Source organism: Coffea eugenioides, chromosome 11 (genome assembly GCF_003713205.1).
Source record: "Coffea eugenioides isolate CCC68of chromosome 11, Ceug_1.0, whole genome shotgun sequence".
Taxonomy (NCBI): Eukaryota; Viridiplantae; Streptophyta; class Magnoliopsida; order Gentianales; family Rubiaceae; genus Coffea; species Coffea eugenioides.
Window position 1 is genome coordinate 29,365,528 of NC_040045.1, and position 22,827 is coordinate 29,388,354.

The 22,827-nt window shown below is 35.8% G+C and overlaps 1 protein-coding gene across 1 annotated transcript; it reads right to left on the reverse strand.

Annotated features, from left to right (window-relative positions):
- Nucleotides 1-5,859: 5,859 nt before the first annotated feature.
- On the reverse strand, nt 5,860-14,505 carry LOC113754051 (ubiquitin carboxyl-terminal hydrolase 23-like). Its single transcript, XM_027298370.1, has 10 exons — nt 13,961-14,505; nt 13,025-13,139; nt 12,081-12,191; nt 11,577-11,749; nt 11,034-11,360; nt 9,951-10,076; nt 7,952-8,680; nt 6,983-7,625; nt 6,778-6,868; nt 5,860-6,370 (listed from the first exon to the last, which is right to left on the reverse strand). Exons 1-10 carry the CDS (start codon nt 14,306-14,308, stop codon nt 6,211-6,213), a joined length of 2,823 nt encoding a protein of 940 aa, XP_027154171.1. The 5' UTR covers nt 14,309-14,505; the 3' UTR covers nt 5,860-6,210.
- Between the last annotated feature and the right edge of the window lie 8,322 nt (nt 14,506-22,827).

Sequence of the window (22,827 nt, forward strand, 5' to 3'; positions counted from 1 at the left end):
GTCTGGTGATTCAAGATAATAAATTAAATTAACAAAGAAAATAATACAATAGTTGTTTAAATTAATGAGAGTATTTAATTCTACAATTCTGAAAAACTATCTACAAAATAGAAAATCAGAGAACAATAGATAATTAAAACATAAAATATTTTGAACATTTTTTTCGTTTTCTCTACTTCTTAAAAACTATTAATTCACTTTCTATTAAAGATAACAAATTGTTTCACAACCAAATGTGTAAGTTCTAAACAATTAAAAATTTAAAAAATTAGAGTGGTGAAGTGGATAGAATTTATGAGAAAGGAAAAGAAATTTTGAAGAAAGACAAAAAAAATAAAGTAGTAGAATAAATAAAATTAGTGGCATCAAATGTGGGAAGCAAAAAAAGGTAAATGGAAGATGCGGTTAAATATACAAATTTATAAGTTGTGAAAATAAAATATTTAATGACATGGGGCTCATAACTTAAATTATTAGTAAATGAATAAATAATTATTGTTTAGATTTGGATATTGGTTATCTTAACTAACCTTATACATATGCAGGTAGGCTTAGGTAATCACAATTTTTTAAAATTGAAAATCATACTCTAACCTAATTTTCAAGTAATTTTGAGTAACCTAACTATTTTAAAAATTATGATTGGTTACTCTTTTTTCGATTTGGACCAATTCGATTTTCTCGATTACCCGCTTTTTCGATTCTTTTTGAATACCTGTAATCAAACCCCAGAACATAAACATAAACGTCCTAGGTTCAAATCTCATCTTCCTCCATTTCCGTTTCTTAAATCCTATCTTACCTATATATATTTTTTTTAAAAAAAAAAAGAAAGACTCATGTTAAAAGTCTCAAATACTGATTAATCTTAGTTATGTCGATAGTTTGAACTTGAAAATTACTCTAACTGTTATCACTTAATTTTTTTTTTTGACAATTTTTAGTACATTATCATTGATTTATAAGATCTCAATTACTAATATTATTAGCAAAATTAATGAGATAAAAGATGGTGTAAATTAATAATAATATATTATTTTATTTTTATTATTATATCTTGACATTTTTTGACTACTTTTTGCACATTATCATTAATTTGTTGAGTTCCCTATACCGTTAATTTTACTAAAGTTGTCATTGATTGGATTTAAATTGGACAAACTTGAAAGTATAGAGCGCAAAGTGTCCAAAATTAAGAATTTAAAGTATAAAGTGTTCAAAATTAAAGTTTAGGTTATAAAATAAAAAAGTGACAGTGTTCAAAAAAACAAAGTGAAATTAGTCCAAACGATGACAGTAGAATACCAGGAAATGGCAATGCTCATTATTCAACAGGTTCAAATGTTGGCACGGTGAGATTTGATCTCTTTGGTAGTGTTTAATTTTCTTATAGGGATTAATTACAGTTCCTGGATGAATATGAGGTGATTTGCACTTTTTCCGCTTTAGATGCAATCAATAGGCACTTTACTCCCAGAAGAACATTTTATTTAGGGCAAATTATCTAATTGGCCCTTTAACTATTTATCTAGGTAAAATTAAGTCCATCATCTATTTTTTGCTGACTTTAAGCCCTCGAACTTGTAAAATGGGAAACCCGTGGCCCTTTCAACCAGTTTCTCCGGTTTTGCAACTGGAGGACCAATTCACACGAACGCCAGTGTGCTTCTTTCAAGGGCATTTTTGTCCTCATATTCTAAGCAAAAAGGGCACACATAGTCCACCTTTCTATTTGATTTCCCTCATCTCCCTTACTTTTCCCTGCGCAACCCCCACGCAATCCCATGGCCGTCTCTGTCGCCACCGCAGCAGCCGCGGCCTCCCAGAAGCTCTCTCCGCTTACAACGCCTCCTCATGACAAGCCCTTCTGCTCTTCCTTCTCAAAAACCCTCGTAAAACCCTGCCACCCTGCCACCCCGTCACCCATACCCGCAAAGTCCACTGGACTGGTGTCTCGGCCGCTTCCAAGAATCATATCTCCGACGTCGTCTCCGATGTCTCCGACGATTATGACGACAAACCCAGAGAGGAGTGAGGCGTGGTGGGCATCTATGGTGACCCCGAAGCTTCTCGCCTGTGCTATTTAGCCCTCCACGCGGTCCAGCACCGCGGCCAAGAAGGCGTTGGCATCGTCTCCGTCCATGACAACGTCCTCAAATCGATTACTGGAGTTGGTTTGGTTTCTGATGTCTTTAACGAGTCCAAGCTTGCGTTTTTGAGGATATTGGTTTGGTTTCTGATGTCTTTAATGCCTAGTGAGGTATTGGTTGTGGATAAAGACGGAGTTGGACCCCTTTGTCTGATGTCTCATCTGGAGCCTAAGTCTTGCATCTTTGAGAATATTTATTTTTCTTTACCCAATTCAGTAGTTTTTGGGAAGTCCGTTTACGAGTCTAGGCGGGCATTTGGGGAAATTTTGGCCACTGTATTCCCCGTTGATTTCTAAGCTAGTGGAGGGAAGGTGGACTATGTGTGCCCTTTTTGCTTAGAATATGAGGACAAAAATGCCCTTGAAAGAAGCACACTGGCGTTCGTGTGAATTGGTCCTCCGGTTGCAAAATCGAAGAAACTGGCTAAAAGGGCCACGGATTTCCCATTTTACAAGTTCAAGGGCTTAAAGTCAGTAAAAAATAGATGAGGGGCTTAATTTTATCTAGACAAAGAGTTAAAGGGCCAATTGGATAATTTGCCCTTTTATTTACATTTCTAACCAAAAATCCGCTGACCAATTTGACCGTCGAATTTGGGGACGATTCTACCCGTAACATGATGACCCAAAAGATATTTGTCTTCTTGACCAACTTGTCAATTGTTCACTCGCCTATAAATCTTTGAAAATTGAAACTTGAAGTCTTGAACTACATATATCAATTGCAAAATCACATAACTATTTAAATTTGGTAATTTTTTCTTAATCAAATGATCAAACAGAAAAGCATCAAATTTTAATGAAAAATCTTTTCAAAAAATAATTAATAAAATTGAACCATACTTTATTGCTAAATCTTAATTTCATAGAATCTAGTTGGCTGTTGCATTGCAACATGCTTCATTTATTTAGTTTTAAAAAAGGTTACAAATCACGTTGAATTTTTCATTTGGCAAAATAACTTTCCAATGGGTTATCCATGCCCATGGGGACTTTGGGTGGGATGGGTACTGGAATTTGATATTAGGTTTAAAATGGGACAAATCTCAATTGTACTCATTAATTGATGGGAAATTTTGGAAAATACTTGGGTACCCATTGGGTTCAAATAGCAAGGACTCCGTTTGGATTAGTTGTTTTTGGTGATGTTTTTGAAATATTTTATTGTAGCAGCGTATATGACAAATTTTTACTATAAAATTTTTTTGAAATATTTGATATACTAATATGGATGGGATGTTTTTTGAGTTATTGTATATTACTATAACATTGTATTTGAAAAAATTATTTTTTGAAAAAATAGCCAATCCAAACAGAATCTTAGATTCAAAAATTATCTTTAACAATTTTTATAGTCATACCAGCGAATATAATCTAGTAGTCTTCCTAGTCATTATTCACAAGAATTTCCAGCATTTCAGTCAGTTTAGACCTGTCATCCTTGAACAATGATGAGGATAAATATTCAACACCCTAAGTGCCTTAGCCATCTTGATATGTGTTGGAATATGGCTGTATATCTATCTTTTCCTTTATTTGTTAATCCAATTTTTGGTGGGAATCCTGAGTATAAAGCACTTGCATGTTTATTTCATAAAACTAAAAGAAATTTAATAAATAAAAAATATTAAAGTTATATAAAAAATTAAAAATGAATTAAAGGAAAAAAATATGTAGAAAATAGATTTGGGCATTGGGCGGGATCAATCTAAACCCATCCCAAAGTGATCCCGCCCAAATTAGTCCCAAAACACATATGGATAAGGTTGGACCCAAACCCATATGACTCGGTTCCATCTCAAATCCAAGCAAATCCCGCCCATCCCACCTATTTTGCCACCTCTATTGGTCAGGCAGACCAAGATTCCACCTTGGCCACTAGGTTCGGGAGTAGGAAGGGATTAGGGGAGGGGGAAGTGGGGAAAGTTTAAAAAGGAAAAAAATTATACACTAAAAGAATTCATAATGAGTTTACATTTGTACTCCACGAAGAACTCTTTCTAATGCATCTTTCAATTTGCATATCATGGCTCAAATTTGTATTTTCATTTTTATACATAAAAAAGATTTTCAATTCTTGTGTTTTTAGTGTTTCTATTTTCTTTTAGTAATGAAAAAAGTCCTGCACCAAACTTACTTTTGGAAGGATTTTAAAAGGGGAGCAACAGATTTTCCAAAGGAAGATAACCAAAGGAAGTTAAACCCTACATCTAGCTAACAGTAGTGCAATTCTGCTGTCTGGATTGAACAGAATTTGAACTTTCAATCTGTCAGCAAAGTAAAAATATATAGTCGGGAAGTTGTTGAAACTCATTTTCACGTACACCTTTAGAATTGGTAAATGCTAGGGGTGGGGGTGGGGCGGGGGATCCTTCCCCCATCCCTCGCCCCGTTGTCAAATAACTCCCCCCGTCCCCTGCCCCTTAACCCCCGGCCCATTTCCCCCGCGGTCCTCCGCGAGAAAAGATTAGAAACTTTCGGCTACTAATTCCAAATTAAGATTAGAAACATGAGTTTACAATATCCATGATCATACCAGTGTAACATGATTTCTTGTCCAGGTATCAATGAGTATCCAGTAACATAATGCACACTAAAGCATGTAACAAGGAAGAAATATTACCTTTAACTCACCCCGTCCAAGTGATGGCTTCAATAAATTGGCAATATCAAGACCAGATTCCTTATTGCCTTGTCCTACTGTCCCAGAATCAATAAGTGTGTGGACCTCATCAATAAAAATAATGACATTGCCTGCAATGCTATCATAACAAGTTAAGCCACAATAGACGACTTACTTCAAATGCACCAAAAAGAAGTGGGCACACTTGACTTTTTGATGTCCTTAAGTAATTTAGTCACGCGTCCTTCCAGTTCACCTTTCTCCTTTGCGCCTACGATTAATTGAGTAGTGATTAGAACTGAGGGGAATGGGAGGCGACGGCGGTGGCTGCGAAGGAGGGAACGAAGGAGGAACTAAGGGGGATAATAAGAGGTTTTGTTACTTTTGTATATATATACATATATATATATGTATATATCTTTTTTTATGCGGGGGATGGGGCGGGTGTATGTTGCCCCATCCCCCGCCTCGTTTTAAGGCAGGGGTAAATATTTTGCCCCCACCCCCGCCCTCGCCCCGCCCCATTTCTTCCCCCGCGGGTACCCACCTCCATTACCATCCCTAATAAATGCTGTTACTGGTGATTTCTTTCCTTGTAATCTCCTAAAACTAATGATAATTTTGCTCAATATGTAAAGTAGAATATTAGTCCTTTTACATGACAATTGCACTTGGTCCCAGCAATTCTCCTAGAAATCGTCCGTTTAGATTAGCCATTTTTTTAAAAATAAATTTTTAAAATATAATACTACAGCAACACATAATAACTCAAAAAACATCTCATCCATATAATATATCAAATATTTCAAAAAATTTTTATAGTAAAAACTTTTTATATATAGTATTATAGTAAAATTTTCAAAAATATCCTCAAAAACAGTTAATCCAAACATAACACGGTTTCATAATTTGGCTAATTGACGTGCCCACCAAAGTACTGATGTCGCTGGCCCAGTTCCCTATTTCTGTCTAGTGTCTATTGCAGATATTTCTCCACAGTTACTAACTCATGGTTTTCATGCTATTTCTGAAGGAACAAATCTCTACAGTTTAAGCAAGCAATTGTGTTGCAAGTCAAGCAAGCAGATGAACAAAATCTCCACTCACAAGAAAAGACCGAGGATCAGATAACAAAACTTTATGGAGAGAGGCTGGTCAATCCTCAGCATATCTCCACATAAATTGCAAAAATTCAGCTGTTTTCCAGGCAGCCTGACAGGTAACTCAAACAAGAACACTGGGAGTTAAAGCAAGTCTCGAATTACATTATTGGGTGGGGGAAGAGAACAATAATATCGACTAAAAATATTTGGTTAATACTGATTTCGACCACCCTTCGGCTCTGGCCAGCAACAATCGTTACAGAAAAATGCAGATATGCCGCTATACGAGGAATTCTCTTCAATTCGACAAATTCTAGACCTGTGCTTCCGATTCATCATATCCTGAATGGCTGGTTCGCAGAGCTAGATCGGTCCAGCTTTGCTTTCTTTGTTTTTGCCTTGTGCGTCGCAATTTCTTGGAAAGGATTGGTTCCATCAAATGTGAGCTTGGAGCCTCTAATCTTCTTCCTTCTTCCCTGGTCGTATTCCTCATCCCTACAGAAGTATAGATATATAAAAGGGAGACTCATACAAGAGAACATGTCAATACGAGAATTTAAACAGCTAAAAGAACAAGTAGGCCCAGACGTTTTATTTGGTTCATAAGCCCATTTTAATTTGAACATGTCTTAACAGGAAGAGCACAGAGTTTTAACCCTTCTACAATTATGGAAGTATAAAGTCAAGCTATAGGAATTTTGGGCTCCCAATATAACGGAGTAGAATGAACTGAAAAATTCACCCGCAAGTCATGAGTCAGCTACTCATGAGCAGATAGCAGCATCCAAACCAGATTTCAACAAATTAAGCTGCATACTTTTATTTAATGAATGTGAACCTTCTTACGATAACAATAATAGTTTAAACAACACAAATATCTCAGTAATTTATACTTAACTTACCACTCATCCCCAATATAACCAATTCTGAGATTTTCCACACTTCTGGATTCTACAATTTCAGGAGAACATTCAACACCATCCCAACGTGCAACTGTAATCAATCAAATCAAAAGACAAGTGATAATCAGTGCTCCAGCACGGAGTCAATGGATAAAAACTAGATTGAGCTAATAGCCTAAAGAGACAAAATTATGCAAGTAATCACCAGTTGTCTCTTCCAAACCATCAGCAGAAATCCTCATCAAACCATTCTCCACCTTTTCACCTTTCTTGAGCATGGAGCCACATGATTTTCCATTATCAAATAACTCTCCACCCGCGGTGGAATATCTGTTGCGTGATTGTGTATCCGACAAGGGAACTTTCTCATGTTGACCAACTTCATCCCTACATGGTACAACCTTCACGTTCACGCCCCTGAGAAGGTCAGCATTGTCTGTAATACCCTTCAAACCAAGAATCTTATCTTTCTCATCTGCATTAGATTTGAAGCCCCTTGGAGGGAACGCTGAACAGCTTATGGTCGAAGTCTTCGACTCCTCAGAAGTAGATGGCCCGAGATCTGACAGGACATGATTCCCATCCAGTTTTTTTGGGGAACAATGTCTGGCCCTCTTTTTCTTCTTTCTCCGTCCCAAGGCTGCTCCTAAAATAATGTTTCTGCTAAGATGCTTGGTTGTAACAGGGCGCTTCAAAGGCTTCCTCTTTACTAAATGCAGCCTGTCACTAAGAGCCCTTTTGCGAAGCAAGTGTTTTGTTGCTGGTTTTTGGCATGCTCGATCTTTGATATCACGAACTTTTTGAGCACCTCCCTCAGCTACACCAATACTGTCTGGGAAACATCCGACCTACAGAAGATTTGGTTAGATATGCGGTCCGAGGGGACGGGAAGGCCTAGAATACGTGGCTGTCTATAAAATTTTGTTTATTGACCATGCTGGCCAAGTAAAAATTCGTCACTATCTCCAGATAGGTTAATTATCAATCAGAAATGACAACATATATGCCAAAGATGCTTGAAGTAATGTGACATTCTGCAGATACTGGGCAAGTCAGATGGCATATATGCAATAGAGAGCAGGTAAAATAGAGAGCAGATGGCATATATTTCAAGAGAGCAGGTAAAATACGAAATAGAAGCTAATCAAAAACATAATCTAAGCAAATCAAGTACCTTTCCAGCATTAGCCTCCAAAGGAACACATGTATCTTGAGGAGATCTATGGAGGACATTACCATTAGCTGGTCTGTCAACCGCATCACTAAGATATTTACCAGTGCTCGCTTTCGTATTTCCATCAGTTGGTATGACCACACAATCAGTCTTGTTCTTTCCGGCAGAAATTTGGAGGCTATTGATGTCTTTTTGCTTAACAATAGCAGTAGTCAGTTCTATGCCACCGCTACTGCCTGAGTTACTAGAATTCCCAAAATTAACAAAGCCATCAGATCCACTAGAAGATGGAAGTGATTGCACCAAGCAATCTCCACCATTAATATTTGATGTGGGGAGGCGGTCAACAGGTGGCACCTTCAGTGAATTTTCTGCAGGCTGGTCTTTCTTTAGGCATGCTTCTTCAGGAGCTGTTGGGCCATTAATTTTCTGAGCAGGATCCTTTTTCATTTGATTTTGGCTTATAATGTTAGAATTCATTACATCTTTCTGAGCAGCAGTAGCAGAAAAGGAGTCATTCAACTTTCCCCCAACTGCTCCATTCATGATATTTTCCTTCAATCCTTGATTAAGATTAGGATATGTTTTCCTTCCAAATGTATTTATGACCATACTTTCTTTATGTATCGCATCAACAACTTTCTTAGGTGTGGAATACATTCTATCTCGAACATAAAACAACATATAAGCCTTCTGCTCCAAAACCCTCCTCTCACTAACTTGAACAACCTGTTAATTCACGGTGTATCAGTTTACAATGCAGAGAAGCCAAAATTCATCTATCCTGCACAAACATTTGCCATAGATGACCTAACAAGTAAAATAAGAAAACTAATCCCATGATGCATCACATGATGGACAGCATTTAAAGCTGCAATAGACAACTGGACATGGCTATCTCCACAAAGTACCAACATATGAGCATAGAAAATCAAGATGATTACATTACACCAAACTTTAAACTGACATTGAAGAATTTGGCAAGAATTCCATTTTCCTTAAAAAGAGCCGATCATCCTCTTTTATCATAATTCTCTTCAAAAAAAAGTTATATTTCATTTGGAAACTATTGATCTTGAAGCTCTATTGAGACTGCGATGCTTAAAGGAATTTTAAAACTCTGTAACTATTCCAAGTTCCATCCATTAGGTCCTAAACTTTATTCCATAACTGTTATAAAACTAAAAGCATTAAACAATTATGTTACCATATTGACAGACTTGGTTTGACCACCTGAATTACCCAACCCTATGCAAAGATCTGTCACTTTTCTGGGGACTAGAATTTGATTTGTTTGGAATCAGATTTATGGGTTGTAAGTTGCGTTCGGGAGCAAAACCACAGACCAAATTGGTACATTAGAGAAAGCAACCCATAATGAAGAAAACATGCTTTTTGGATTCTAATAAGTTTCACCTCTTTAAAGACTGAATTATAAACACCAAAAAGTAACATCAACCTACAAGTTGAAAGATTTGACCAGCTAGTTCATGTTACAAAGCTGGGGAACACCAATCATGCAATAATAACAAAATGCCAACAAATCATTCGGCAACCCCGATTCAGGAAGATAAGTTTCATGTGCTTTTTAGCAAATTGAAACCCAAAGGTTCCAAACTGCCCATCATCCAAAGGTGGCTTTCAAAATTAAAATAAAACAAAGGTGCATCTCCAAATATCTGATTCGGTACAAGTTACTTCAACTTCCCACCAAAGAAAATAAAATGTCCACCAGACAACTGGAGTTTCACTCCGTCACCCAATTTTAAGGTCATACACAATTAAGGTGGAAATTTATAGCACTATAAGAACCCTTGATCCAACAAGAAAAGGAACTCATAGATACTAAGAGAAATGATAGGTCCCAATTTCTGTAATCAAATTGATGATCAAATTTCTGTAATGATAGGTCCTAATTTCTGTAAGAGAAATGATAGGTGGAAATTTCTGTAATCAAATTGGTACAAGAAAATGATGACAAATTGATGCATCCTAGTACCTGGTTGTCATCAAGTGAGTACCACATGCCACTTGATGTCCGAACAAAGCAGTAGTAATGACCAGAATGTGTGCTCCAACCAGCATGAACCAGAACACCATACAGAGTATATTTCAATTCCCCATCCTGCAATGAATTAAGAAAAGAAATACAACAATTAACAACAGAAAAAAAAAAGGGATACCATACAAAAAATGCAAATGTGTTGGCATAGACATGAAAAAGCATTTTAACACTTTTTCATTTTGGTAAACACTAATAACAAAATACATGTGCTAGGCTGGCTTTACTCATCTACTACTAGAAATAGCAATGAACTGTCCAAATCAGCTACTCAATACTCATCCCTTTCAGCATCACCCTTCAAAATAAAAAATGGTGGAATATCTACATGCAAAAGATAATTGATAACCCACCATAAGAACAGAAATCACACCTACAACCTAATGACATTTTTCTGGTTTCATGGTATCAGTCAAAGGGTTTAAAACATATAATCCCTCTTTCCCATGTCTCTTCAGCCTTCGACAAAGGATCAGTTTATTTGCATATTTGTAATTTAGTCAAGATGTATGAGAGGTATGAGGGGCAGTTTCAGAACATTTGAAAAGTCCATGATCTTTGGTGGTTAACGGTGGAAAATAGTTTTGGAACAACTGTAGAAGGATATGTAGCTGATAGAAACAGAAAGACAGGAGTAATCAGTAAAATAAAATCACCAGGATGTGTTTTTGGATTTCATATTACCATGACATGCAAAACAGGAAAGTAACTTGATTAATACAAAAATTCAGCAACAGTAGAAGCACATAAAGTAACCACAACAAGAAGTTAAAGATGCAATATCTGCTGCACATGCTTTTTTCCTAGCTATTCAATGTTAATTCAAAACTATTAAGAGTGTAACACTCCTTAAGATGCTTTTGAATTGTGCTGAGTGTATTAATCTATTCATTCCACGTCACATATTTAGATACAAGATGCACATTGTAAAAGAACACATGAAAACTTATCATTTTAGTGGAAGTAAACAACGTTCTCGGACTATATGCTTAATACTTGTATAAAATACCTTCTACTTACATATGGACCAGTCACAAAAGGTTTTAAGTCCAATGAAGGGCCAAACTCAATTTTTTTGTCAATCTTCTGGCCAGGCATATGCGAACCAAAACGCTTCAAGTGGATTGCAAGGACATGGGGCGCCTTGTAAACGGTCAACTGCTTAAGAGCCTTGACTTTCTGCTTGCATTGCTGGCACTGATATTGCCTCTCCCCTCCATCTAACTGCTCTTTGGCAGTGAAATGAGCTAGTGCCTTGTATAACGAGTCTGCCTTCACTATCTCTAGACTTAAATCCAAGAAGGGATCAAACTTATTTGAGCAAAACGAACACTGCATGCATTTCACCTGTAAAATATAAGAAGACTAATCAAAAAAAGACTCCAAATCTTCTGGTACTTGTACACTCAGAAACCCAATCAAATCTTGATCTTTCAGCATAAAAAAGTTAATTAAAAATTTGACCACGTTTACCAAAGTGAGGCAGACTCTGATTCTATCTGTAGCCAATGATCTAATACCCTAAGCAAAAAAAAAAAGAGCAGCTGAGCAAGATATGGTTACCTGACTACGAAGGCGACCACCAAATATCTTATGGACCAAACTTTTATCGTAAGCGCTGGGTGACTCGCTAGGCACTCCTGAGGGCAGGCAGCATTTATGCATCGATTCTAATAAATTGACCATGTACTCATGAGCATCCTCTTGTCTGGCATTTCTAAAGTTCCGAGATATGCCTAAATCACTGTCAAGGATCCAAATTCAACTCAAACATCTAAAGCCTAAGCAATTCCACCACAGTGAGGAGAATACCAAATTAAAAGCATCTAGAAGTTTTAAGTTGCAAAACAGACAAGTGTTAGTGCAAGAGAAAAAATGAAGACCAAAACAGAGTAGAAACTAAGATCACCAATGATGCTAAAAAGTCATGTCAGGCAGTATCAAACTGCTATGACAGGAAACATATTGAACTAAATCAAGATAAGATAATATTACAAGCCATGAAGATGAACCTACAACATGACAAGAAGTCCAGCGAACACATTATAAGCAGAAAATTCAGGATACATCGCAAGTTTGATACAAGATCTTTTGGAGCCAATATCCTTCCTGTTGATTCCAGAGCTTGGCTCACATGTTTCTGAATGGCACATAAAGCACAAAACCCAGCAGTACGACCTTCATAGCACCATGTCAAAGATGCAAAAATCAGAATCAAACAATTGACCCTTTTGAAAGTGAACACCAGAGGTAAAACAGGGCTCAGGAAAAATATAAGCCACTAATATGAGCCATGAGAAGAAAAAATGAACCAGAAAGAACTAACAAAGATAAGCTGTACGAGTCAGCACGCATGTTTCTTATAGGACCACTGGAAATTCAGATAAAATGATATATTATACACGGTCATAAGATCTTAAAGATGCCAACCAATGCTACGGTTCAAATGAATCGATAGTGCAAACGAAGAGAAAAAAAATGCAAGTAGAGAAATTAGGATGAATTTTTTCAAAACCAGAAAGATGAAAGAATCAGTCTAGCTCTGCCAGAATTTATATGCATCACATAGAAAATCAGACAAGAAACCGTCAACAATGATCACAAATTGCAAGAAGAATCGTGATAGTACTTTGCACTTTCTACATCTCATCCTTGGGCATTCCTTGAACATCAATCAATTCTGACAGATTCATGGAATTAATTTGCACTTCTATACATCCCACATTGTCAGCCCTTCCATTTTTATCTGGAACCATATTCAATCATCTAATTGTTCATAAGCCTTATGTCTCTTTCACTTTAGCTTTTACAAGCACATTTGAAACATCCATCAATGTTATCCCACCTTCAGACATCTTTTCCCACGGATGATAAAACAGCAAATATCAAACTACACCATTGAGAATAAAATGACAAACATGATACCAGGGATCCCTCATACAGGCATTTCATATACTTCATATTGGTTATTGTATGATAAAGAAAATGTAAGAGAAAGATGACAGACTCACAGGATATTTTATGCCGATCACTTTGTAAATATGCTGCCAAGGGCTCAGTGTATGTCAAACATTGTAATACAGAATTGAGAAAACAAGTATTTCCGAGATTTTGCAAGCCAGCACCCTGTAATTAATCAAAGTTACACTCCATTATAGCATCAAAAAGAAAACCATGATTCCAAATACTAAACAAAATACCGTGATTACAAATACTGAACAAAATAAAAAATAAAAAAATATACTGACAGTATCCCAATTTCAGGTGAGTGTAATTCATGGTGTGGAACTCAACCTCAATTCTTTCAGTTGCTGACTTGTTGAATGTATAACATCGAGAAAACTTTTAGTAACTAACAAGAACCACCCACTTGGGAGAAGCCTCAGAAGAATCAGTGATGAAAACAGGTATAACATGGATACTGCTGATATGATTGACAAAATTTAAGAAGTTACACTATAGTACCTGAATGTTGCAGTGCGAAAATGCCAAATAACACTTTCTAATACCCACTTGTATGAATTTTTCCTTTTCCAACCTCGGCAAAGAGATACACATACAAGAATTCAAATTTGCAATTTGAGGATTATTAGAGGCTTAGAATATAAGAACTTCATTGCTTTCGCTAATCCAGCTTATGCTACATTTCCACTCATTAAAATGCCTAAATGCTTAGCATCAGTGACAATAAATTTCCGATACATAAACAGAACCCAGAACTTCAAATTGTTTCAAAGAAAAAAAATGAAGAGCCAACACAAAGTTATTTAAAACCCACAATTCATTCTATTATAACAAGCTAACTGATGCTTTTTAGAGATACCAAAGTTTCCCGAAAAGAAAATCAGAGCTCAATCAAACAGCAAAAAACACATTACTAGATAAAAATGAAAATAGAAATGGAAAAATGTAAACTTTTATATAGAAAAACAAATAAAAAATCTTACAATTCTCCTGAAAGTGATTGTAAAGCTAAGCTCCGGATCCAACCCGCTATGATTCTCCGAGGAAGACTCCGAGGGGGGCTTCCCGGACCCGGACCAAGCTTTATGGGGCTCCGATTTTAAACTGGCATTCGAATTATACGGGTTTAAAGTCACCAGCTTAAACCCATTCCCACTATTTCCTCCATCATTGAACCCATTGAACGGCTTTTTCGCCAGATGAAACTCAATTCTCCGATGAAACAACGCCGCATTCGAATTCGACGCATCCGACGTTGTAACCGGCTCCTTTTCTGGGTCCTTAACTGATCCGACCCACAAAGAATTCATCATCGTCTCCGCCGCCATCATCAGATTAATAAAACCTCAAACCAAAACGCTATACATACATAAAAAATTTTGTATATATAGACTGATTTCTGCTCTCTCTACAGAATCAAATAACCGTGTGTTCCTGGGGATGTATTAGTGTGTGAGAGAGAAAGAACGCTTGTGAGGTTTCGGCTGGAGCTTGCTATAAACAGCTTAAAACCCTACATTCTTGAATATGCATGTCGAGCGAGTGTAAAATTGGAGGTGGGCGGCGCGTCGCAGGGTATTGTTTATAGTTTTTTTTTTTTTAAACTGGAACCTGTTTGGAATTGGAACGTGAGTTTTTAGCATAGTTTTTAATAGATAATATGTTTTTTATTACTTTATCTAAAGTAACCCTCTAAAAAACACATGCTTGTTTGGAGTTTTTTGCCGAGTTTGTCTGCTATAAGTTTTTTAAAAATTTTAAATATAGTAAAAAAAAATTTCAAAGTTTTTTAAATTATACATTTCAAAATATTCAAAAAAAACACACTTTAAAAATTTTTTTAAAAACTTCTACAGTAAGTTACAGTAAAGTTTTAGATAAACACCCAAAAAACTTAGCTTCCAAACGGGGTACACACCCAAAAATATTCATAAAAATACACAATTTTTTACTTTCTTTTCATCCTTTTCTTCCTTTTGCCACATCTCAATCCACCACCACCACTATACTAGTCAACACTTCGCAGGTACCAACGTTGTGGTTCAGCAATCTCCTCCTTCCTTTCTCTCCCTCCTCCTTCCTTTTTCTCCTTCCTCCTCCCCTTTCTCCCTCTTCACTTCCTCCCTTTGCGACTCTAGTCGCCACAACAAAAGTTAATTGCATGTGGGATTGGGTGTAACAAGGTTATAAACGGATTAAATTGGACAAGAGGTATATTGGTGTAATAATTATTTTGCGTTCAAGATTCAGACATGTGGAGTTTGGAGGAGATGGACTTGCAGTGGATTGAAGGGTGTAATGATCATTTTACACACTACTCAAAGTAAAATTTTATATATTTTTTTAATTAAAAACTTCTTATCTCTACCTATTATATAAGAAAGAAGTGAGATTACTGTAGCAATCTCTATAGCTGCCAAGTGGCGCCCATCTACTTTGACACATGGCTCATTAATCTTTTGAGTAAGCTATCTTTATTTTTTTTTCCCTTTTTCTTTTGGCTTTCATTTTCCCCTCATTTCCTCCTTTTTTTTTGGCAAAAGACAACCACAATAACCCTCATCCCCATCTACACTATCACTTGCATACTCAATTTTCACTCTGTACTCTTTTCATTTTTTTTTCTCTTTTTTTCCTTCACCCTAAATTGTTTACTCTGTTTTTTTTCTATTAAATTAGTTGATGCATTTTTTTTCAATTTTTCCATAATTAACTAAATGAATGGTTTTTGTTGTTGGAGTGAATGAGGGAAGATAGCAATTTTTATTGAGTGAAGATAACAATTTTTCCTTAACTTATATTCATTCCAATTTTACTTTTCATTTATTAAAATTGTTATTTGATAATAGGCTAATACTGCTAGGATGGATGAGGAAGAATTTGACAAGTGAAGATCCAAGGTGAGTGATGGCTACCAAGTGACTCCTATCTAGGGATGGCAATGGGGCGGGGGTGGGGCGGGGGATCCTTCCCCCGTCCCCCGCCCCATTGCCTATTAGTTACCCCCATCCCCCGCCCCGCCCCGCATCCCCCGCGGGGGTTAAAAAAAATTTATTATATAATTTATTATAATTAAATTTGAACAAATAATCAAGTACTAAAATATCAACATATCATCAAATTATTATTCATCGTAACTTTACAATTGAAACTCATAAAAATAATTAAACAAAAGTTATTTGAATACAATCTAATATGATAAAAAAGTATAACTAAAATAATCAAATTTTCACTTTTGATACAAATACATTCACTAAATTGTTATTATGCTTTTTTGGAAAAAAATGTTATTGTATTAAGTGTAGTTAGAAATTTAATATAAATGTATTAATAAATTTAGTATAAATAATTAATAAACATGTATAATTAGTAATATAATTGATAATATCATTATATATATAATTATGTATATATATATTTTTAAAATTTTAAACGGGGGACGGGGCGGGGGTTGGGGCGGGGGAATATACCCCCGTCCCCCGCCCCGTTTCTAAACGGGGGGGAATTTTTTCCCCCCGCCCCGGTAGTCCCCCGCCGAGCACCCGCCCCATTGCCATCCCTACTCCTATCTACTTTGACATGCGGCTCATTAATCCTTTGAAAAAGCGATTTTTATTTTTTTCCCTTTTTCTTTTGGCTTTCTTTTTTCCCCTCATTTCCTCTTTCCTTTCTGGCAAAGACAATCACAAGAACCCTCATCCTCATCTACGTTATCACTTGCATGCTCAATTTTCACTTTGCACTCTTTTGATTTTTTTCTCTTTTTTTCCTTCACCTTAATCATTTACTTTGTTTTTTTTATATTGAATTAGTTAATGCATTTTTTTTCAATTTTTCTATAATTAACTAAATGAATGGGTTTTGTTGTTTGAGTGGATGTGGGAAGATAGCAATTTTTGTTGAGGGAAGATAACAATTTTTCCTCAACTTATTTTCATTCCAATTTTAGTTTTCATTTATTAAAATGGTTATTTGACAATAGGCTGATGGTGTTGGGATGGAGGAGGAAGAATTTGACAAGTGAAGATCCAAGGTGAATGAATAGAGAGGTCTATTGAATTTAAAATTAATCAAAATCTCTTAATTTATAGATAGATAATTATATTTCCATATTTTGATTTATTTAAAGTTTCTTAATAGTGAAAAATGGTTATTTATTAGATGAGAAGGATGATATGTAAAGGAATTGTCGGGGCTAGCAATTTAGGATATGAATAAAATATTTCGTATAATCTCTTCATTTTAGGTTACTGACTTGTATCCATGACAAGTGGTTTATTTTCATTGCATGATGGTTTGAGAAGAAAAAAAAGTGTAAAACTAGATTTTAAAATCATTTGCTTTAAGTTGGTTCTATGAATTTGTATTTTTATATAAGCTAGATGTGGAACTCGATATATCATGACTATTTGGCTAAAGGAGTTGATAAATTTTTGTAAACTCAAGTAGTTGAATTGATTACTGTTGTTAAGGAATTGCAATTGGTGGTGGAAGTCAAAATTGTGACTTTTAGCCTAGAGTGTGATTCGACAAAAAAATTGTTAAAAAATTCAATCTTGATTAAGAAGACATTTTTGCGATCAAACAAATGGTTGGTTTTGAATTTGTATATGTACATTTGCAAACATGGCAGTACATATTTTTATCTAATATTGTTATTTGTATCCTTAAGCTTTTTGGCAGATAATGTTATCACTGTTGTAATGCTATTAAAAAGGATTAAAATGGATGGATTAACAACTCGCTTTTTCTCTTAAAAAGACAAAAAAAACCAATGTGTAGGTTTGTATGTTTTGAAAAGGATAGAAAAATGTGCAAGTTTGTATCTTTCATTGATGTTGAAAATTGTGACAAATTTTGGTGAGTTTCTAAACCTTTTCTAATTATTAAACTGCTAGAAGTATTATGACTACTTTTGGTTTAGTCACAATTAAAGTATGCTGCTATTAAATTGATAATGTAGTGTACTTATTATCTCTCCTTTTTTTGGTATTATTATGCACACATAGTATTGGTTCAAAAATCTTTGTTTCATAAACGAAATTTCTTTTCATAACAAATTTTAATTGTTTTGATGCTCAAATTTTCTCCTATATTTACCAAAAAGATATATTGCTTTATGTTTAACTAAACTTCTAAGGGGCACAAGCATGGCCAAGATGCCTCTAGTAATATAAGATAAGCGAACATCTAAAATTACTATAACAATTTCCCTTATTGACATGTGGCACTATAAGTGAATTTTGTGCTTTCATATTGCTTCCTTCGCTTTGGATGTGCAATCATGAACCTGTTGGCTGCATTTCTCAATGACCCAAATTGAACTGGATTTGGCATTCCAGCATAAGATTCAATTATTTTTAATGGACATTTCAATCTTTAGTCATACAATTATTTTTAATAGACTTTTGCATCTTTAGATCTTGGACAAATGTAATCCAATTACAATAATATTATTATCATCATGATCATTATTTGAATTTATATTTATTACTATTTATATTATCATTTGAAGTCATATTTGATAGATTGACTTAAGTTTCAATTAGTTCTGTAGAAAAGTGCCTAAAGTTACTGTAGCAATCTCTTTATATTTTGCTACTTTGTTAATGTAACTTTTGCTATTTTAGAAGCCGTAAAAAAAGTGATGGAAAATTTGTCACATTTTTAAAAATGAAAAGAAACTGTTTGAAGTCTTTTTGCAACACATCGGTACATTTGCATTATCTTTTTTGGATCCATGAATAGCTCAGCCTAATGAGGTTTAGCTGTTGGATTCTTTTTTAATGACAATTACGTGGTGAGTTTGCTAATTGTAGCAAGTTTAATCATTTTTTTGCCCGATGGAGAGATGAGAACAAGAGGACAACTCTTCCTCTTCTTTAGTTGACAGTCCAAGAAAACTTGTACGAATTTCTCCTTTTCGCTAACAATTTCTACTTGCTATTATGGCATGCTGTTTCACTAACGCATGGCACTCTTGGTGAATTTATGAGTTTTCATTCCTTCTGTGATGCCCCCACTTCTCCCTAAGGCGAACCAAAGGGTATCCGTAGGACGCCTGCCTAGTTCTCGCCAGGACTCAAGCAATTCCATTTAAACTTATTGCCGAACCACACCATACGAGTCAATAACTTAGATACAATAAATGCGGAAGCGTTCAAGTTTAATAAAAGTCATCCGATATCCAACCCGCACATCGGGTGTTCAACAACCATCATATATCCCAAATATACATCATGCTCCAAAAGTTACATTCGGATTCCAAAATACAACCCAAAAGCCAAGACAAAGTCAAAAGTAATAGAAACCCTAAACAAAAGCGTAGCAGGAAGGTTTCTTCGAGATCTCGCCAAGTTCAATCCTGTTAAGGAAAACAAATCTACAGGGTGAGCAAAAACGCTCGTGAGGCCAAGAACACACATACAAGCACATTGCTCAAATAATAATCTCAATTTACAAGTCAAGCAATCATATTTTAGTAATTAACAATTTACTGGAAATATAACCAGAAACAATTCAAGGATACTGGAGCCCTCAGGAGCTATATTCCACTTGCACATTCAATAACCTCCACGAATTGACACTCCGTCAATCGGGTAGGTTTAGTCCGTAGAACTCCACTTAACCTGTCCCCTTTCACCTTACATACCCCTGTATCGGGCCCGCCTGTCATTTGTTTGTGGCGATACTACTCGAGTATGCCAAGCAAGACCTCTCACTAGGTCAAGCTTATATATCTCATGGCTCGCCAAGGTTCCCGACCAAACCCATGCCGGCTCGAGTCCAAGGTTGGTCAATGAGATTTGGGCGTCCCCATGTGCACTTGTGTGTCGAGGAGATTCACTCCAACGACGTAGGCAACTATAGCATACCATTACATTTCATTCATTCATTCAATACATTTCAATCATTCATTCAATGCATTTCAATCATTCATTCAATACATTTCAATCATTAATATTTCATTTCTAATGAGAACGAGTGTGGTAAAGTACACACTCGACTCCACTTTCAAGATTTTCAATCATTAATAACAATTAAACATGTAACAAGTTTACATACACCTGACACTCACCAAGTATTAGGTGTAAGTAAGGTCAAGGAAAATTCAAGCGTCCACCGTGGGATCCTCGTGAAGGTCCTCGTGTGCACCTGGGCAAATAATAGTGAATTATCATCCAAATCCCAAATATCGAGGAATAATTCATTCACTAGTATTAATCTAAGGGATTCCGTGAAAATGAACCTCAATTACTCGTAAATCGAGATTCGAGAGGGGTTTGATAACATTCAAAAGTATTTAAGTCTTTATCTAAGAAATCGGGGATAAAACGTTTAGATAATATCAAAAGAATAAAGAGTTCTTGAAAAACTCTATTTCCTTGAAAGTTGGAAAATTTCAGTTTTGTTATGAATTTTTGAAAAATCGTAACTCACTCGGCATAAGTCGAGAATTGGAAAACTTTATACCGTTGGAAACCTCTTAGAAAGTACTACAAGTTCCTAGAAGTCACTTTTCCATGAATCGAAGTGGAAAGTGCTCAAAAATGAGCTTAAAATTGCTGTTCCAAATCACCCAGGATTGAGCCGGGGTTGATTTTTTGCTAATTTTGAAAATTCGGCAGAATTCACTCGTTGCAAACCAGCCCTTCAAATTTATAGCTCAATTAGATGTGCAAGTAAGGTTTAGGGCAGAATAAGCGGATCGAGAATCGGAGTTTCGAGCACTAAGATATGGTAGCTCAAAGTTGGGTAAATTTCAAGACTATTAACAAATTTCCAGATTTGGTTCCGACTTTGGACCTTTAGTTAAGTGTCGAAACGGATTTGGATTAATACCAAATTTTGCAGTATAATACTGCTATATGAAGGGTATCTCTCTATCAAATTTCGTGAAAAAATACCTTCGGGAAGGTGGTTAACCAATCAACCAAAGTTTGAAATTACTAAGGCCAAACTGCCTTTAGCTCTCTTTCTCTCCGTTTCCAAACATTCGGCTAAGGAAAACCTCCAAACATGGTTCATTTGTGCAAGAAAAGTCTAAGGAGTATACATGGTACATTTGGTAGGTGTTTAGCACCAAGAAATTCATTTGGTAAGGCCACAACAAGTCTCACATCTAATCTGTCCAAATCTAAGGTTTTCAAGAACAAGGCAGTCACCGTATTTTGATCATAACTCACTCAATTTAACTTGGATTTGGGCATGGTTGATACTGTTAGAAAAACATTCATAGGGCTAAAATTTCACAGACGAAATCATTTTAAGTTTCAGCATGCAACTGGCTCGAAATTAAGCCTAGAGTTGCAGCATCATCAAATCATTTCGGCAGAACGGAGAAACAGGGCAGCTGAATTCAGAAGAGTGGTGCGGTTCACACATATGGAACCAGAACGTGCATTATATACCGTTGGAAAGATGGGTATGTCTAGTTTCAAATGCCACTAACGACACTTGATTTCAACGTCGGAATACGGAGTTATGGATGAAATACGAACACTGGTCTGGTTACGACGGCAACCGTTTCCAGATTACCAGCTTTGGGAAATAAATTCTTTTGATCAACCAAAACTCAACATTTTTCAATGAAAATTTGTACACAACTTCTATAACATGTAAACAACACAATCAACCCATTAAATCCTCAAATTTCTGCATTAAAGTGGCCGAACAAAGCAGGGGCAAAATGGTCAGATTTGGCCTTTGCACCCAACGTGAGTTTCCAGCAATTTTCCTTCAACAAACCACTAACTTAAACACTAATCCGACATTATAAACATCATCAAGCACAAAATCAGCAACAACCCAAGAGTGGGAATTCATAGAGCTCACTTTTCCAATTTCTCCAACATCAACCACAACCCATATGCAAATTCAAGCTTATAAGTGTAATTTAACTTTCATAGGACAAATTTAAGGTATTAGATCATTACCTACTTGATGGTTGGTCAAGACAGAAGTTTCGGCCCTTTGAAGCTTGAAGAAAACCGTGGATAGCTCCTTCCTTTTGCAGCTAAATGGACTTCCCAAGTGTTGAGGTAGATGTAGTTGAATTTTTAAGAGAGTTTGGTAGATTGAGTAAGATTTGTAGAGGGAATGTTGAAAGTTTTTTGTTGTTTCTTTGCAGCTACTAGCCGTCCAAGGAGCTTGAAGAAAGAAAATGGTTTGCTGATCCTTTGGCGTATAAGGAACGCTACTCGTGTAATATTTTAAGTACGTAAAAATCAATTGCAACTAGTGCGCCTACGCGCGCGTTTTGTGTTCGATTCCTCTTAAGTTTGTTGCACTAGTGCACTAAACCTCTAGGGCACTTACATTCATATAAATATTATTCATTCTTAATTGTCCCAAAATAATGGTCCAAAGTCCCTCAATTAAGCGCGCACGTGAAAACACGTATTTCCAATTTAGGCGCAATAAAATGAAACCTTTGAGAAATTCTTATAACGATCGTACCACTAACTATCACTTGAGTATTTAAACCTAAATTTACCTATTTTAGGACCATTGTATATGTTTCAAATTTTTGAACTTATTGTATTCCCAATTGGCTAAAGTGTTTGGACACGTTTTCACGTTTTCACTAAACAAGCTTATAAGAAAATAATTTTTGAAACGAAACACTTTAAAAATATAACGAAACTATAAAACCATGTACTTAGGTCAATAAGGTTAGAAAATATTATTCGTGGCAAAAATCCAAATAAATAATTAATTGAGCCAAAATTAGGGGTTTTAAAAATAATAATTTTACGAGTCCTCACGTGAATTGAGTATTAATTCCTCCATTAATATTTCTTAATCTATTGTTGATCGTTCTTAATTCTCCAATATTAATACACTCCCG

Coding starts and splice junctions, on each gene's coding strand:
- LOC113754051 (XM_027298370.1), bottom strand. CDS start 14,308: ATGATGGCGGCGGAGACGATGATGAATTCTTTGTGGGTCGGATCAGTT. Junction 11,361..11,576: donor GTGGTCGCCTTCGTAGTCAG/GTAACCATATCT, acceptor TATATTTTACAG/GTGAAATGCATGCAGTGTTC. Junction 6,371..6,777: donor GGTTATATTGGGGATGAGTG/GTAAGTTAAGTA, acceptor ATACTTCTGTAG/GGATGAGGAATACGACCAGG.